General features: G+C 47.3%; 1 protein-coding gene across 1 annotated transcript in view; it reads left to right on the forward strand.

Annotated features, from left to right (window-relative positions):
* The window catches only part of LOC132432027 (calpain-8-like), a 61,671-nt gene extending 53,750 nt beyond the window's left edge, over nt 1-7,921 (forward strand). The window contains 3 exon segments of the mRNA XM_060021922.1: nt 5,687-5,803; nt 6,843-6,901; nt 7,888-7,921. Of these exon segments, the coding sequence (XP_059877905.1) occupies nt 5,687-5,803; nt 6,843-6,901; nt 7,888-7,911 (200 nt within the window). The 3' untranslated portion in view covers nt 7,912-7,921.
* The last annotated feature ends 10,543 nt before the right edge of the window (nt 7,922-18,464 follow it).

Raw genomic sequence — 18,464 nt, forward strand, 5'->3', positions numbered from 1 at the left:
TGTCATAGAGTGCTCTGCCTGTTTTACTCTAAGAGTTTGATAGTTTCTGGCCTTACACTTAGGTCTTTAATCCATTTTGAGGATGGTGTGTTTTTGTGTATGGTGTTAGGGAGTATTCTAATCTCATACTTTTACATGTACCTGTCCAGTTTTCCCAGCACCACCTATTGTAGAGGCTGTCCTTTCTCCACTGTACATTCCTGCCTCCTTTATCAAAGATAAGGTGACCGTATGTGCGTGGGTTTATCTCTGGGCTTTCTATCCTGTTCCATTGATCTATCATCCTGTTTCTGTGCCAGTACCATACTGTCTTGATTACTGTAGCTTTGTAGTATAGTCTGAAGTCAAGGAGCCTGATTCCTCCAGCTCTGGTTTTCGTCCTCAAGATTGCTTTGGCTATTCGGGGTCTTTTGTGTTTCCATACAAATTGTGAAATTTTTTGTTCTAGTTCTGTGAAAAATGCCAGTGGTAGTTTGATAGGGATTGCATTGAATCTGTAGATTGCTTTGGGTAGTAGAGTCATTTTCACAATGTTGATTCTTCCAATCCAAGAAGATGGTATATCTGTCCATCTATTTGTATCATCTTTAATTTCTTTCATCAGTGTCTTATAATTTTCTGCATACAGGTTTTTTGTCTCCTTAGGTAGGTTTATTCCTAGATATTTTATTCTTTTTGTTGCAATGGTAACTGGGAGTGTTTTCTTGATTTCACTTTCAGATTTTTCATCATTAGTGTATAGGAATGCCAGAGATTTCTGTGCATTAATTTTGTATCCTACTACTTTACCAAATTCATTGATTAGCTCTACTACTTTTCTGGTAGCATCTTTAGGATTCTCTATGTATAGTATCATGTCAACTGCAAACAGTGACAGCTTTACTTCTTCTTTTCCGATTTGGATTCTTTTATTTCCTTTTCTTCTCTGATTGCTGTGGCTCAAACTTCCAAAACTATGTTGAATAAGAGTGGTGTGAGTGGGCAACCTTGTCTTGTTCCTGATCTTAGTGGAAATGCTTTCAGTTTTTCACCATTGAGGACGATATTGGCTGTGGGTTTGTCATATATGGCCTTTATTATGTTGAGGAAAGTTCCCTCTATGCCTACTTTCTGGAGGGTTTTTATCATAAATGGGTGCTGAATTTTGTCAAAAGCTTTCTCTGCCTCTATTGAGATGACCATATGGTTTTTCTCCTTCAATTTGTTAATATGGTGTATCGCATTGACTGATTTGCGTGTATCGAAGAATCCTTGCATTCCTGGAATAAACCCCACTTGATCGTGGTGTATGATCCTTTTAATATGCTGTTGGATTCTGTTTGGTAGTATTTTGTTGAGGATTTTTGCATCTATGTTCATCAATGATATTGGCCTGTATTTTTCTTTCTTTGTGACATCCTTGTCTGGTTTTGGTATCAAGGTGATGGTGGCCTTGTAGAATGAGTTTGGGAGTGTTCCTCCCTCTGCTATATTGTGGAAGAGTTTGAGAAGGATAGGTGTTAGCTCTTCTCTAAATGTTTGATAGAATTCGCCTGTGTAGCCATCTGGTCCTGGGCTTTTGTCTGTTGGAAAATTTTTAATCACAGTTTCAATTTCAGTGCTTGTGATTGGTCTTCATATTTTCTATTTCTTCCTGATTCAGTCTTGGCAGGTTGTGCATTTCTAAGAATTTGTCCATTCCTTCCAGGTTGTCCATTTTATTGGCATAGAGTTGCTTGTAGTAATCTCTCATGATCTTTTGTATTTCTGTAGTGTCAGTTGTTCTCCTTTTTCATTTCTAATTCTATTGATTTGAGTCTTCTCCCTTTTTTTCTTGATGAGTCTGGCTAATAGTTTATCAATTTTGTTTATCTTCTCAAAGAACCAGCTTTTAGTTTTATTGATCTTTGCTATCACTTCCTTCATTTTTTTTTCATTTATTTCTGATGTGATCTTTATGATTTCTTTCTTTCTGCTAACATTGGGGTTTTTTTGTTCTTCTTTCTCTAATTGCTTTAGGTTCAAGGTTAGGTTGTTTATTCGAGATGTTTCCTGTTTCGTAAGGTAGGATTGTATTGCTATAAACTTCCCTCTTAGAACTGCTTTTGCTGCATCCCATATATTTTGGGTCGTTGTGTCTCCATTGTCATTTGTTTCTAGGTATTTTTTGATTTCCTCTTTGATTTCTTCAGTGATCACTTCGTTATTAAGTAGTGTATTGTTTAGCCTCCATGTGTTTGTATTTTTTACAGATCTTTTCCTGTAATTGATATCTAGTCTCATACTGTTATGGTCGCAAAAGATACTTGATACGATTTCAATTTTCTTAAATTTACCAAGGCTTGATTTGTGACCCAAGGTATGATCTATCCTGGAGAATGTTCCATGAGCACTTGAGAAAAATGTGTATTCTGTTGTTTTTGGATGGAATGTCCTATAAATATCAATTAAGTCCATCTTGTTTAATGTATCATTTAAAGCTTGTGTTTCCTTATTTATTTTCATTTTGGATGATCTGTCCATTGTTGAAAGTGGGGTGTTAAAGTCCCCTACTATGAATGTGTGACTGTCGATTTCCCCTTTTATGGCTGTTAGTATTTGCCTTATGTATTGAGGTGCTCCTATGTTGGGTGCATAAATATTTACAATTGTTATATCTTCTTCTTGGATCGATCCCTTGATCATTATGTAGTGTCCTTCTTTGTCTCTTGTAATAGTCTTTGTTTTAAAGTCTATTTTGTCTGATATGAGAATTGCTACTCCAGCTTTCTTTTGGTTTCCATTTGCATGGAATATCTTTTTCCATCCCCTTACTTTCAGTGTGTATGTGTCTCTAGGTCTGAAGTGGGTCTCTTGTAGACAGCATATATATGGGTCTTGTTTTTGTATCCATTCAGCCAATCTGTGTCTTTTGGTGGGAGCATTCAGTCCATTTACATTTAAGGTAATTATCGATATGTATGTTCCCATTCCCATTTTCTTAACTGTTTTGGGTTCGTTATTGTAGGTCTTTTCCTTCTCTTGTGTTTCTTCCCTAGAGAAGTTCCTTTAGCAGTTGTTGTAGAGCTGGTTTGGTGGTCCTGAACTTTCTCAGCTTTTGCTTGTCTGTAAAGGTTTTAATTTCTCCATCAAATCTGAATGAGATCCTTGCTGGGTAGAGTAGTCTTGGTTGCAGGTTTTTCTCCTTCATCACTTTCAGTATGTCCTGCCACTCCCTTCTGGCTTGTAGGGTTTCTGCTGAGAGATCAGCTGTTAACCTTATGGGGATTCCCTTGTGTGTTATTTGTTGTTTTTCCCTTGCTGCTTTTAATATGCTTTCTTTGTATTTAATTTTTGACAGTTTGATTAACATGTGTCTTGGCGTATTTCTCCTTGGATTTATCCTGTATGGGACAAAAAAAAAAAAAAAAAAGAAAACCTAGTACCAATTTGTGACTGAGCTATTCCAATTTTATGAATTAATCTTTAAAAAAATTCATCAATCAAATTAACACCAGATTATAAAGAATTTTTACTGAAATTTGTTTTTTAATACCTCCAAAAGAGAAACAACCCAAATGTCTAAGAAAATGTTAATAATAACATATTTTCACATATTCAGCTATGTAATATAATTAGGAATAAAAATGATGATTTCAAAAAAAAAAAAACCCGGACAGACAGAACCCTGGGAGAAATGGTGAAAGCAAAACTATACAGACAAGATCACACACAGAAGCATATGCATACACACTCACAAAAAGAAAAAAAAGGGGGAAAAAAAAATCGTTGCTCCCAAAGTCCACCTCCTCAATTTGGGATGATTCATTGTCTATTCAGGTATTCCACAGATGCAGGTACATCAAGTTGATTGTGGAGATTTAATCCGCTGCTCCTGAGGCTGCTGGGAGAGATTTCTCCTTCTCTTCTTTGTTCGCACAGCTCCCAGGGGCTCAGCTTTGGATTGGGCCCCGCCTCTGCGTGTAGGTTGCTGGAGGGCGTCTGTTCTTCGCTCAGACAGGACTGGATTAAAGGAGCAGCTGATTCGGCAGCTCTGGCTCACTCAGGCCGGCAGCGGGGGCGGGGCGAGCCTGCGGCGGCAGAGGCCAGCATGACGTTGCACCAGCCTGAGGCGCGCCGTGCGTTCTCCCGGGAAAGTTGTCCCTGGATCCCGGGACCCTGGCAGTGGCGGGCTGCACAGTCTCCCCGGAAGGGGGGTGTGGACAGTGATCTGTGCTTGTACACAGGCTTCTTAGTGGCAGCAGCAGCGGCCTTAGCGTCTCATGCCCGTCTCTGGGGTCCGCGCTTTTAGCCGCGGCTCACGCACGTCTCTGGAGCTCCTTTAAGCAGCGCTTTAATCTCCTCTCCTCGCGCACGAGGAAACAAAGCAGGAAGAAAAAGTCTCTTGTCTCTTCGGCAGCTCCAGACTTTTCCCGGACTCCCTCCCAGCTAGCTGTGGTGCACTAGCCCCTTCAGGCTGTGTTCACGCCGCCAACCCCAGTCCTCTCCGTGAGCTCCGACCGAAGCCCGAGCCTCAGCTCCCAGCGCCGCCCACGCGGGCGGGAGACCAGACAAGCCTCTCGGCCTGGTGAGTGCCGGTCGGCCCTGATCCTCTGTGCGGGAATCTTGCCGCTTTGCTCTCCGCACCCCTGTTGCTGTGCTCTCCTCCGCAGCTTCGAAGCTCCCCCCTCCGCCTCCCGCAGTCTCCGCCCGCGAAGGGGCTTCTAGTGTGTGGAAACTTTTCCTCCTTCACAGCTCCCTCCCACTGGTGCAGGCCCCGTCCCTATCCTTTTGTCTCTGTTTTTTCTGTTTTCGTTTGCCCTACCCAGGTACGTGGGGAGTTCCTTGCCTTTTGGGAGGTCTGAGGTCTTCTGCCAGCGTTCTGTAGGTGTTCTGTAGGAGTTGTGCCACATGTAGATGTATTTCTGATGTATTTGTGGGGAGGAAGGTGATCTCCGAGTCTTACTCTTCCGCCATCTTGAAGCTCCTCCTTTATTTATTTTTGACCGTGTCGGGTCTTGGTTGCGGCATGCGGGATCTTTTGCTGTGGTGTGTGGGCTCTGTAGTTGCAGCACGCGGGCTCTGTAGTTGTGGTGTGATAGCTTAGCAGTTGCAGCACATGGACTTAGTTGCCCCATGGCATGTGGGATCTTAGTTCCCCAACCAGGGATCGAACCTGCGTCCTCTGCATTGGAAGGTGGATTCTTAACCACTGGACCACCAGGGAAGTCCCAAGATGTGCTCATTTTAAACTCTTAATATGATGGTTGCTAATGACCATCAGTGGCAGTTACCTTATGTTGGATGTCAATGTGACAACAAATATTTGTTCAGCACCTTCCTTATCTGGGGAGGAGGGAATGTTGCTGGATTCTTTAGACTTTTTCTAAGGACTTTGCCTGTTACTGGGAAGGTAACAGCAATCACAGGGGACGGGGCTGTGAAGGGGATGGTCAGGAGAGACCATCCCCTCACGTTCCCTGTTTTTTCTTGCTGTAGCCAATGTGATGCACAGCTGAGTTAGTATTGGAGCTACAGGCCTTATTCTTGGATCAGGGAGGAGGCTTATCCTGTTGAGGATTATCTAAAAGGAGACTGATTGGATGACTAGACCCATCTGGTATCTTCTGAAGGGGGCAGCGTCAGGCCTGAGTCAGCCCTGATTTCTGCTGTAGACAGGGCCGAGCCCCCCACTCCACCTATAACCTTGGCCCCCTTCTGCCCGTAGGTTTCACCCTTAGCAACCAGGTACAGCAGACCATTTCCATGCGGTATGCATGCAGCAAACTTGGCATCGACTTTGACAGCTTCCTTGCTTATATGATCTGCCTGGAGACCCTCTTCAGTGAGTCACTCTCTCCTTTAACCCTATCTCATTTCTCCTGAGGTGCGGAGAGGGGCAGGGGGCAGGGCCAGCAAGCAGAACCAGACAGGCTTCAGAAACTGTGGCATCCTTGGGGGAGGGGAAGCAGAAACTAAAGCGGCCGAGGAAGCCCAAGCTGGCCACGCCCAAAGTGCTGCCTTCTCTGGGAGATTTAAAAAGATTGTTGTCGGCTTCCCTGGTGGCGCAGTGGTTGAGAGTCTGCCTGCCGATGCAGGGGACACGGGTTCGTGCCCTGGTCCGGGAAGATCCCACGTGCCACGGAGCAGCTGGGCCCGTGAGCCATGGCCTCTGAGCCTGCGCGTCCGGAGCCTGTGCTCTGCAACGGGAAAGATTGTTGTGCACCTACTACATGCAGTCACTGGGCCAAATGAATGAGTCCCAGCAACGGCCCTTAAATGGCTTTTAACATCTGTGCCTCCATGGGGATCATACTGAGAGTGTGTGTCACTTCCCAGGGAGGGAATAGGGGTCTCCTTCTGGAAGCCTTTAGATGGTCTAAATAGGGGTCTAAATAGGTCTAAATAGGGGTCTCCTTCTGGAAGCCTTAGCCCCCTTGGGCTCATGCTAAGGTATCATATTAAGGGAGGGAGTTTTCCTTCCAGTGAGGGCTGGGAAGTGGTAAATTCTAATGGGGAAAGGTCAGTGACTGGATTACCCACAAATGGGGAAACCACCTCTGTTCCACGACCCCATCGCCAACCCCTGTTGAAAGAATTGCAAGTTTCTAGAGCTTCTGAGGGTGGAGATGGCAAAAGGACCTTCTCTGCTCACATCTGGAGGTTTGTCTAATTGGGCAAGGGGACATCTGCTGTCTAAAACCCTCACCCTGGGCACTGGATCCAGATCTAGCTTTTCAGGGTCCCTGAAGCTGAGTGGGAGCTGGGAAGGGGGCAGGGGCCGGGGGAAGGTACCAGGTGGGGTGGACAGAGACAGCTCTCTTTGGCTGTTCCAAAGTCCAGGAACATCCCCATCTGATTTCATTCGTTCTCTGTCATTCTAGAACTGTTCAGCCTTCTGAACAAGGACCAGAATGGCATTGTCCGGCTCTCTCTGGCAGAGGTAAGTGGTTTTGATAAACTGCTTGGTGATGATACTTGAACATTCTTGGATGGTATTGCTGCCGGGCGCTGTTAATTCACACTGACTTGTCTTATTTCCATGTGGATGCAACACATGTTCTATGGCAGGCATTGCCGGGAGGAGTGTCATTGTCATCAATCTTTCAAATATTATTTATTATTATTATTATTATTATTGTTGTTTTAAAGATAAAGCTACAGTTACATATGAGATCATTTCAAGGATGCAAGCTCTTATTAATTTGGATGGAATGGTGGGTGGTAGGTATAATTTAAAGTGCCTAACTTTTAGGACCAGGCATCTTTGATTGACGTATAGAAGGATATCAGAAACAAAGAATTAAATTGCAACAGGATAGAGTGCAGATGCAAAATAGATGGGTGTAAATTACTGTGTACAAAGCCCATAATGTCTTACGCTGACAACGTCGTGCCCTTCCCCTGTGGAGGGCTGCAGCCTACGCAGCAGGGCCTTTATTGGCCTGTGGGGATGCAGGTGTGGGTATGTGCTGAGGGGCCAGGCCAGGAGGCATTGCCCTAGATCTGTTTCTCAGGCAGAGGAACTAGAGCACCAGGTTATTCCTGGCCCTGCCTAGTTGTCTGGGTACAACCACTCCTTTTCTTCTCTAGAATGGGAATGTCATTGACCCCTTTCAGTGATCTAGGGAAGGCCCTCCTGGAAGCATGTCTGTGGATGTCTACAAACACCCGCTCAATAGTGTTGGACCTGAAACTTTTGGAAGTCCCTTTGGGGCTAAGCTTTTCCTAAGTCACTTTTCCATGGGGCTCTGGCTCAGGGGGTAGTGACCTAGTTAAGGGCTTCCTTGCTTCCTCCTGTTGAGCAAGGCACTTACTGGAGGACACAGCTAGAACAAGTCATACCACGTGAGGCAGGAGAGCGCCTCTGGCGCAGTCACATCAGCTCCTGAGGACCCCTGAGCTCACCCTGATCTCCTTATTTTGCAGTGGCTGTGCTGTATGTTGGTCTGACCCAGGGTTGTGGACATTGGTGATGCTCCCTGCCAGCCTGCTTGCCTCTTTTCTCCCTTTCTTTACAGTTTTGTGAACATTTATCCTCAAGGGGGCATTCACTGGTGATTCATCTCTTCCTTGCCGTTTCTTGTTCCCTGAGATCCTGGCCTGTCCCACTGGAGCAGTCCGGGGAGCCCGAGATCTCTTTCAGCAGCATTTAAGCTGATCCCAGAGCACAATGGAGAGACAGAAATTAATTAAAGTTGTGGGTCAAAATGGTTTCTGCCTTCCTCTAGCGATATGTAATCTGGGGGGTGCCCTGGGGTGTTCCTGCTTTAGAAAAGACGTTCTTGAGCAATGACGCAGCCCAAAGCTGCTGAAAGATGTGAAATGTGGGTGAATTTCTTGGAGGAAAGGCCTGCTATAGATTAAACTGCCTCTGGGGACTGCCTTCAGGAAAGGAGCTGCCCCTGCCCTTCTGAGGAGGGTGCAGGGAAGGGCTGCTGGGGGAGAGGCCTTTCTTCCTCACTTGCAGACGGGAGAAATTGCTATACTGCAGGTCGGCATGGGCTAAAGGAAAGGATAGGAAAATTCTTGCTGAGGGGAATTCTTACCTGACAAATAGCTTGAGGGGAAATGCAGTTCAGGTGAGTTTTGCTCATGGCGGAACACAACGATCTTTGTTGTTGGTAAGAAAATAGGTACCATAGCCTAGTGTCCTAATGGGTAGCTGGGGCAGAGCTGACTCTCATACGCGGATGTTGGAAATGAAGTGTACAGGAAGATGAGTGTCTTAGTCAGTTTGGGCTGTCTGAGCAAATACCAGAGACCAGGTGGCTTATAAAAAAACAGACACATTTTCTCACAGTTGTGGAGGCTAGAAGTCCGAGATAGGAGCAGCATAGTTGGGTTCTGGAGATCTCTCTCAGACTATAGACTTCTCATTGTGTCCTCACAGGGTGGAGAGCAGAGGGGAAGTAAGATCTCTCATGATTCTTGGAAGAACACTAATCCCATTCATGAGGGCCCCACCCTCATGACCTTATCCAACCCTAATTAGCCCTCCAGGTCCCACCTCCTGATACCACCACATTGGGGGGTGTGGTTTCAACGTATGAATTCGAAGGGGATACAGCCATTCAGCCCATAGCTGTGACCTACTGGAGAGAAAACACACATTTATGCCTTGGCCTCTGCATTAGTCTGATTAAAGATTAACTTTTGACCTCCAGAAGTAGAGCTGGATGAACGTTCCTTATAGGAACATGATTTATAAGTATGGTATAACACCCGTCAGCTTGTTTTTTTTTTTTTTTTTGAAGTATAGTTGATTTACAATATTGTGTTAGTTTCATGTGTAGAGCAAAGTGATTTAGTTATATATATATATATATTTTTCAGATTATTTTCCATTATAGGTTATTACAAGATATTGAATATAGTTCCCTGTGCTAAACAGTAGGACCTTGTTGTTTATCCATTCTATATATAATAGTTTGCATCTGCTAACTTCAATCTCCCAATCCATCCCTCCCCCTCCTCCCCCTTGGCAACCTCAAGTCTGTTCTCTATGTCTGGGAGTCTGTATCTGTTTTGTAAATAGGTTCATTTGGGTCATATTTTAGATTCCAAATGTAAGTGTTATCATATGGTATTTGTCTTTCTCTTTCTGACTTACTTCACTCAGTATGATAATCTCTGATTGCATCCATGTGGCTGCAAATGGCATTATTTCGTTCTTTTTATGGCTGAGTAGTATTCCATTGTGTGTGTGTGTGTGTGTGTGTGTGTGTGTGTGTGTGTGTGTATATATATATACATATAAACCACATCTTCTTTATCCATTCATCTGTTGATGGACACTTAGTTTGTTTCCATGTCTTGGCTATTGTAAATAGTGCTGCTATGAACATTGGGGTGCATGTATCTTTTTGAATTAGGGTTTTCTTTTTTTTCCTGGATATATATCCAGGAGTGGGGTTGCTGGATCATATGGTAGCTCTGTTTTTAGTTTTTAAAGGCTCTTTCCATAGTGGCTGCACCAATTTACATTCCCAGTGTAAGAAGATTCCCTTTTCTCCACACCCGCTCTAGCATTTATTATTTGTAGACTTTTTGTTGATGACCATTCTGACTGAACACCAGTCCACTTTAATGCTGTCTTCAACTCTCCCAAGGCCCAGCGGGGAGAAGGGGTAGGCCCTTAACTGAAGGGGGCTGTGGGAGCTCTGGGATCCCACCCCTCAGGGAGAGGCTCTGGGACGGCGCCCCTGCAGGGAAAGCTCACTCACCGGAGGGTGGAGAAGGAGCTGTATTTGTTTGGCAGTCTGTGGGTCCCAGAAGAAAAGAGGTCCTTCCACGTGTAGTCAGAAGTATGAGGGAGCATTCATCACCTGGGTCATCTGCAGGACCCAGCAGGTGCATGTCCAGCTGCCCTCAGGCTGCCTGGGGATACCACCCAGCCTGCCCCTGTCGGCCCAGGTGGTGTTATGTACAAGTCCCTGACCCACCCCGTTGTTTAAAAATAAAGTACTACAAAGCAGTTCTCCTTTACATTTCGAATATAGCATGGCTGCCTAAGTTGAAAGGACTGTGTTGTAATCGGCGGGCAGCAGGTAGGTTTATTTTTCAGGCCTACAAGCTACTTCAGGGAATAGTCTGGTAAGCAAAAAACCCAAACCAAACAAAAAAACCCAAAAAACAGTTTAGTTACAAAATAGATTTGCTTTGGGGGTCCCAGTCCCAGGGAAGTGTTGCGCTGGGCACTTCTTACCAGTACAGCCTGTGAGGCCTTACCAGTACAGCTAAGGATCTTAACACTGCATAGCTTTCCTCTTAAACACCTGAGAGTTTGCTGTCTGCTCCTCTCTGCCCCCTGAATTAAGGCAGCAGAGGTGCTGCTTTTTGGTGTGGCCTCTTCGTCGCCCCTCTGTGTGGCTGCATCTCAGGAAAGATCAGCCCCTGCTGGATGGCGGCTCCTCAGCGTGGATTCCCCAGGGAGGCTCCTGTGCTTCCCCGGCCGGGGCCTCCCCCACGTTATTGCGTTAACGTGTTTCACGTCTTCTCTGTTCCTGTGGACAGTCTGTGAATGCAGAGTGTTCCTAATTCCTCCAGAGCCTAGAACAGTGCCTGGCACAGAGTAGGCGCTCGGTGAATGAAACCCGTGTCCTTTCCTTTGCACATGAGGAAGTTCTGCAGCACTTGGGCCCCACTTTGTTTTCCCAGTAGAGAGGATGGGTTTGCACTGGTCCCTCACAGCAATTTCCTGCAGCCCCAGAGGGGAACTGCTGATGTTTGCATGCGTTACAGCCAGCCTCCGCTGGTGGGTGAAGGGCTGGAGGGGGGGGATGGTAAGAAGAAGATGTGTCCCCTGCAGGGTCCCCTGCTGAGCTGCCCCGTCCCCAGGCTCCTTCCCACCCCATGGCAGGAGCCGAGGCAGCCATTGCCTCCCACGTCGGCGGGTCTTTGATTTGTGCAGAGAATCCTTGGAGGCTCTCGGCTTCCCCACTTTCTGGAAGGAGAGGGAAGCAGCTCGGCAGGAGGCTTGAGGCAGCTATGGGGGTCAGGGTGAGCCTCCTTCTCTTCCTCTCCATCCTCCCTCGCCTGCAGAGCCCCGTCACTTCTCTTAAAGGCCAAGCTTCTTTCCTCATTAGTAAGCGTGAGGACGCACATGCTACCATGCCACCCCCAGACGCAACTGACGCCTCCGGGGGCATGGAACCTGACACTGGCGGGAGGCGGTCAGGGTGTATGGACTATGCCGGGTAATTCCACACCAGCAAGGCCACCTCTAGCCAGTCCCCTTTCCCGTGAGAGCTTCGAGTCACGCGGTATCAGCTTTCTGCTCACGTCGCCGGCCCGAGCAGGGCTTTCGGTAATTATGCACAGTCGCAGAAGCCTCGTTGATCAGAGCTGGGAGAAGCCGGTGGCCCGGCCACACGCAGCAGGGGGCTCTTCCCGCCAAGTTCCCGACGGCATCCTGTGCGTCCTGCCTGGGGCGCAGCTGGTGGAGGCCCCCGCCCTGCTCGGGGCTCCCCTCCGTTCCTCACCGCCTCCCTAAAGCCAGCTGCTCCTCCGGGCTGGGGCAGCGGGGCACACAGCAAATTCCTGCATCAGCTGTTCTCGCTCTGCCACCTAGGCTGACTTCTTGCCTCTCACTCCAAGCCTCACGCTGCGCAGCCTCTCAGATGCCCAGCATCTTTTTTTTTTTTTTTTTTTTTTTTTTTTTTGCGGTACACAGGCCTCTCACTGCTGTGGCCTCTCCCGTTGCGGGGCACAGGCTCCGGACACGCAGGCTCAGCGGCCATGGCTCACTGGCCCAGCCGCTCTGCGGCATGAGGGATCTTCCCGGACCGGGGCACGAACCCGCGTCCCCTGCATCGGCAGGCGGACTCTCAACCACTGCGCCACCAGGGAAGCCCCAGATGCCCAGCATCTTTTCACCTTTAGATGTTCCAGTTTCCCACAAGCCCTGATCCTGTCATTGCTTCCGCCGTGGCTCCAGGACACGGCCAAACCCCATCTCCCCAGCCCACGCTTCTGTGCTCTCCTTCCATGGGGGATCCCATCCCCCCGGTCGACATCTCCCTTCATACATGAACCCTTCCCTTTTTTTTTTGAACCCTTCCCTTTGATTGATGGGCTGGATTGACCTCGAGAGTCACGTAATTGGACAGTGGACAACCAAGACACCCCCCCACCCCCAACCTCTCTCTGCACTTCAGAATGGTGTCAGGAAGGACCTAGTGCGGGGACACCTACCTGCCACCTTTGCTCTGCTCCGCGGCTCCATGTTATAGATAGGGTGACTGTGGAGCCCATCTGTGTGATACAGACAAGGATAGAGAGAAGCACCCTGAATCCCATCTGCCTTCCATCCTATCTGATGCGTACCTGTCATACCTGAGCTGCAGTCTTTGGGAAGGACAGCAGTGGTCACTTACTAGTGGCAGCTCGTGGGGGAAAGGGTGACGATTTGGAGTTTGCAAGCTGTAAATACACACGTTGACTCCTTACAGTTTTGGGAGGCCTGTGTTTGCTTCACCCGTTGATTAACATAGGGCTTTATGGGGGATGGAGATGAGGCAGGGGATATGGTCCCAGCCACTGAGTTATGAAGGTCTTGTGAAGGCTGATGGTGCCTCTCCCAGCTCCCTGCTGTGGAGCAGAGCCAGGAGTGCAGGCGTGTGGAGACCCAGCAATCTACTGCCATCTGCTGAAACTTGCTTTTTCTTTTGTAATATTTGCTATATTTACATTCTTATACTTTATATATTTATTTCTGTTAAAATGATTGTATGTATTTATTATAAATTTATATGTTCATGTACATATTTACATATTTATACATAATCGATATATAAATATCAAGATATATAATAATAGTATATAAAATCGGTATATATATCAATAAATATCAACAACATATAAATAAAAGGACTGTATACTGAAGTCCCATGTATTATCCATTACAGTGAATGATTTTAAATGTTTTACCATATCTGTTTTATCATTTTTGCTGATGAATTTTACTGAAGAAGTTTTTGTGAAAGTAAATTGCAGATATCATGACATTTTACCCTATATTGTGCATCTCCAGCAAAGGGCATTTTATTACACAGCCACAAAACTATTATCCAACTTAACAAAACTAGCAATAATTCTTTACTCACATCTAATAACCAGTCTATATTCAAATCTCCTTGATGGACTTAAAAATATACTTTTACAGTTGGTTTATTTGACTGAGGATTCAACCAGGGTCCTCATTTTTCTGGTTTTAATCTACAGCAATCTTCCATTTTTGGGGGGTATTGAATGATTGATGCATAATTGCGGCTTTAAGAAAGAATATTGGTGATATGAATCTGCTCTATCTGCTTCTCAGTCTAATTAAATGTCACGCAGAGCGCCCGTCCCCTCCGGCTTCCTCCTTCTCACCACGACCAGGCAGGATGGTCTGTAGGGACTGGAATCTGGGAAAAGGGCATCTAGTTTTCCCTCCACTGTGGTTTCCATCCAAGCCCGCCTGTCCTTGCCGGTGGCATCTCCTGCTGGTGGCCTGTTGGCTCCAGAACCATCTGAGCTGGAGCCTCCCCTTCTGGGCCACACCTGGTTTTTGTTCAGGTCACCTTGTTCTCTGACCCTGAGGTTCATGGCTCCTTTCAGCCAGTGGGGCGGGGCAGTACTCATCCTAACCCTGAGGACGCCAGGCCCCCGGGGAGGCCTGCAGACCAGCGATCTGCCTCTGAGTATTCACTGAGGGGAATGGCTCAGTTAGTAAAAACAGAGGAAAGCACATGGGAATTCTCTGGGATTTAGAAGGTATTGTGGTTCTGTGCATAGTGTAAGCCTTCAATTTCGGCTTATTGCATTGGATTGAATTCAGCAAGGAAGAGAAGATTAGGAGATGAGAGACATTATCTGGTGATGAAATTCAAGCCCAAATGTTCCTGTAGTCACAGTTATTCTACTTATGCTCTGGGAGGGATTGGCAGGGAGCCCGTTCCAGAACCTCACAGACACTCATGTGTGGATTTGCACACTGGGCTTACCCAGTGGGCATGAGGGGCTTCTGTCTGGCCCCTAGGCTACTCCTGGAGACCTGGAGTGGAATCCCCTCAGCCTCCTGACGGCAGTGGGGTGGGTTCTCAGGGCGTGGAGCCACGCTCTTCAATTCTACTCAGTAATTTGATCAGTAAACGTCTTAAGCACCAACTACAAGCCAGGCTCAGTGCTCACCCTGGGAGTTGTAGGGAGGGTGAGGTGGGATGGTGGGTGGCGCAAGGATGAATGACTGAGGTCTCTGCCTCCCAGAACCTTCCAGGCGAATGGGGGAGACAGACTCCTACACAAGTAACACGATTTGAAACAGTGTAACATCAGTGCTGGAAGAGAGGTACAGAAAAGACAGGCCACAAGAAGAGAGAGAGGTTAATACTGTCTCAGGAAAGGGAGCAGGTTTCCTGCAAGATGGGTAGGAATTGGGCAGCTGGGACTTCATTCAGTCATTTGGTAAATATTAATTATGCATCAGCTATATTCTAGGTATTGTGCGGGCACCAGTAAATGAGAGGAAAAGGTGTTCCAGATGGAGGGAACAGCATGAGAGGAGGGAAGAGCATAGGAAAAGACAGAGCCTGTTTGGAAAAGCCTGGGCTGTGACTTTGAGGCCGTCGCTGCATCCCCCCAGGACCTGCTGGACCAGGAAGCAGCCACCTTCCTTCCTTGCTTCTTCCTGTCTGCTGTGCCATGATCCTGCCTGGGGTGCTTTGCCTTTCTATATCAGAGGGAAAGAATTTCAGGCTCTTCCCCAGAGAGGGCAGTATCCTTGGCCTCCTGAGGTTCAGGTTGCTGGGTAACGTCCACTTCCTCCACTCCCTGGGCTGGAAGCACCCCCAGAGCTCTCTGGGCAGCTGAGAGCCACCTTCTGGGGGCTGTTGCCCAGCACTGGGTCAAAGCACCTTGATGTGCAGCCAGCTGTAGCTTCTGCAGCTGTGTCCTCACCACCCAGGGTGAAGAAGAAAAGGCCAACTCTCAGAAAGCCCCTGGGAGAGGCCAGAAACATTCCCCTGGAGGTAAAAGCAATCCAGATGATTGGCGGAGGAAGTGCAGCTGGCCTCCCCCTTCCACCTGCATTCTTGAAACCTTTACCACTAATTAATTTCTGAATTACACAACAATGCACTTCCTAGTTACACAGGCGAAACACTAGCAGCTATAAAGGGGGCCTTACATATTTCACAAGTGATTCTTTTTTTTTTTTTTTGCGGTACGTGGGCCTCTCACTGTTGTGGCCTCTCCCGTTGCGGAGCACGGGCTCCGGACGCGCAGGCCCAGCGGCCATGGCTCACGGGCCCAGCTGCTCCGCGGCACGTGGGATCCTCCCGGACCGGGGCACAAACCCGCATCCCCTGCATCGGCAGGCGGACTCTCTACCTCTGCGCCACCAGAGAAGCCCACACAAGTGATTTTACTAGCTGCTCTCCCAGAAATGAGAGGGACGGAGGGGCGGGGGGAGGAGGAGGGAGAGAGAGAGGGAGATTTTGAATCGATTGAGACAGAAGATAAGCCTGTCTGGCAGGTCCTCCTGGTCTCAGAGGCTGGTGTCGTCTGGAGGAGCTCAGATGTTTGGGGACCTCAGCAACCCTTCCAGGAGACATGCAGCCGTCTCTGGCCTCAGAAGGAAAGCTTCCTCGGGAACCCTGCCAACTGTACAAACACCAACCAACACGGAAATGTAAATAATAACACGCAGACATGATGCAAACATAATTATAGCCGAACATTATGAGGAGAGAGACTCACTGGAGACTGGCCATGTTTTCCTGTCTGTAAGTCCCATTTTGCATTGTGGTGATTAAAGCAGACTGATTTTTTTTCTCTCTCTCTTTTCTGTTTTGTTTTTACTGCCACATAGAATTTTGTGTGTGTGTGTATTTATATATAGTAGATTGGATAGCACATGAAAACAAGTAAGTGGCTTCCACATCATGTTGGAATATCGGATTATCAAATGTTTATTAGGCTCATCAGACTTATTGAGCTCTTGCTGTGTGCAGGGAGGTATGCTGGCCAGTGGGCTACATGAATAAGGTAGGATCCCTCCTGTGGGTGTGTCTCTGAGGAGAGAGACATGTGTAAAAACAAGCGGCTTCAGCATGTGGTGGAGACAGGCACAGGGAGCCATGAGGGCACTAGCTGCATCTTGGAGTTCAGGCAAATCTGTGGAACAGAAGAGAGTGTGAACAAGGACTTTCCTCCGCTCTTACCTAGATCATGAGGGCTGGAGCCCTTCCCAACTCTCAGCATCTGATTTACAGGTCGAAGGCCAGGTATGAAGGCTGTAGGCTACGGGTGGTTCTCCTGAGGGGTGAGTTGTATCTGCCACGGTCCACCGGGGGACAGAAACCATAACAGTTATTTGAACAGAAAGAATGAAACGCAGCAAATTGTTATCTAGGTAAAAAGTTATAACTAGTAATTGAATGGATAAAAAGAGTACTTGAAGGTACTGTGGAGGTAGCAGCTGTGGGAAGCAACTGCGTCGGGCTGAGTGAACAAAGGGAAGAGGTTGGAATTATTAAAACACAGAAGTTTAGAGAGACCCCATCAAGCTGAAACTCAGACCTCTGAGAAGCTGGTGTCTCTGGAAGGGGAGGCTGTACCACAAGGGGGCAGGTTTTACGATTGTAGGAGTGATTGCGGAGCGGGTTCACCTGCCGGGGGCGCTCCCTGTTGGCAGAGCTGAGTATAGAGCCAGTGGACAGAGATTCAGAAGGTGGGGTGGGTGGCCCCGTAAGCTGGAGATTCATTCATTCCGCCTAGATTTTTGAGTACCTGCAAAATATCAGGCATTTTGTGGCTTGGACCAGCCTTGCAGCCGTGGAGGTGGTGAGGAGAGCTTATAGGATCTGCTGTCGGGTTAGGTATGGGGTATGACTGGGAGGGAAGAGTCGAGAATGATTACAATATTTTTGGCCGGAGCCTCTGAAGGATGGAGCTGACGGTAGCTGCGGGTTTTAAAAAATATTTATGCCGTCGATAATTATAAAGTTATGAAAAGATTGCATTTGAATTCACTGAGTGAATTAATCTGAAGAATGCAGTCTTAATAACCTGAGATGTATAAACCATTTTGAATAATCCAGGATATTTGCGTGTTTCCTGTTCACTACTCTTTATGAAATTATTATTTTCCCAGACAGGCCCTGGGAGTGGGAGTGGCCTTGTACACTCTGGGGCTTTACTTTCTCACAAAAAATCTTCTAGAGTTCTTTTGTTTTTGCCTTTTTGACTCCTGCTACCTACCCATAGGTCCCCCCCACTCCTCCCCATTGCTAGCTACTGAGGATGTGTCTGTCCTCACCTTTACGTGCTCAGAATTCTTCAGGGTTTCCTTCTCAATTTCTCCTGTTTTCCTTCTCAGTCTCCTTCTCTGGCTCCTTTAATGAGGTCAACCTCCAGATCTCCATCCTTTCTCCAGCCCAACTACCTCTGACTTGGTCTTGAGTTTCCAACTGCCTTCTGGGGATCTCCACAAGGTTTTCCTGAAGACACCTGAGGTTCTCCACGTTGCCAAATGAACTCATTCTTCTCCCTTTATACCTAATTCGCACCCGCTCCTCCCAAATCCTTGATGTCACTTAATGTCATCGCCTAGCCGTTCTGGCTCCAAGCCCAGTCATCTTTGACGCCTTCCTCTCACTCATCCTCATAGCTGATCCATCACTGATTCCTGTCAGTTCTCTTTTCACTCCCTCCTTGTTTCCCCCTTTCCTTCCCACTGCCTGAATTCAGCCTGTTCCCTTGTCTCGCCGGGCCTGTCCCGGTGCAGAGGCCTCCTAATTAATTCTTCTCCTTGCAAGCTCTTACCTCTCTGTCCCCTGCATCGGGAATTGCTTCCTAAAGCATCAGTGCACCACTCTGTCTCCTTCTCAAAGCTCTTAGTGGTGTCCTGTTGCCAGCCAGACTTCACCCCAGTTTCATCACTCTTTTTTTTTTTTAAATGTTGAGCCTTCTTTTAATTTATTTTTATTTTTGGCTGTGTTGGGTCTTCGTTTCTATGAAGG

The sequence above is a fragment of the Delphinus delphis genome, chromosome 1 (assembly GCF_949987515.2).
Source record: "Delphinus delphis chromosome 1, mDelDel1.2, whole genome shotgun sequence".
NCBI classification, from domain to species: domain Eukaryota; kingdom Metazoa; phylum Chordata; class Mammalia; order Artiodactyla; family Delphinidae; genus Delphinus; species Delphinus delphis.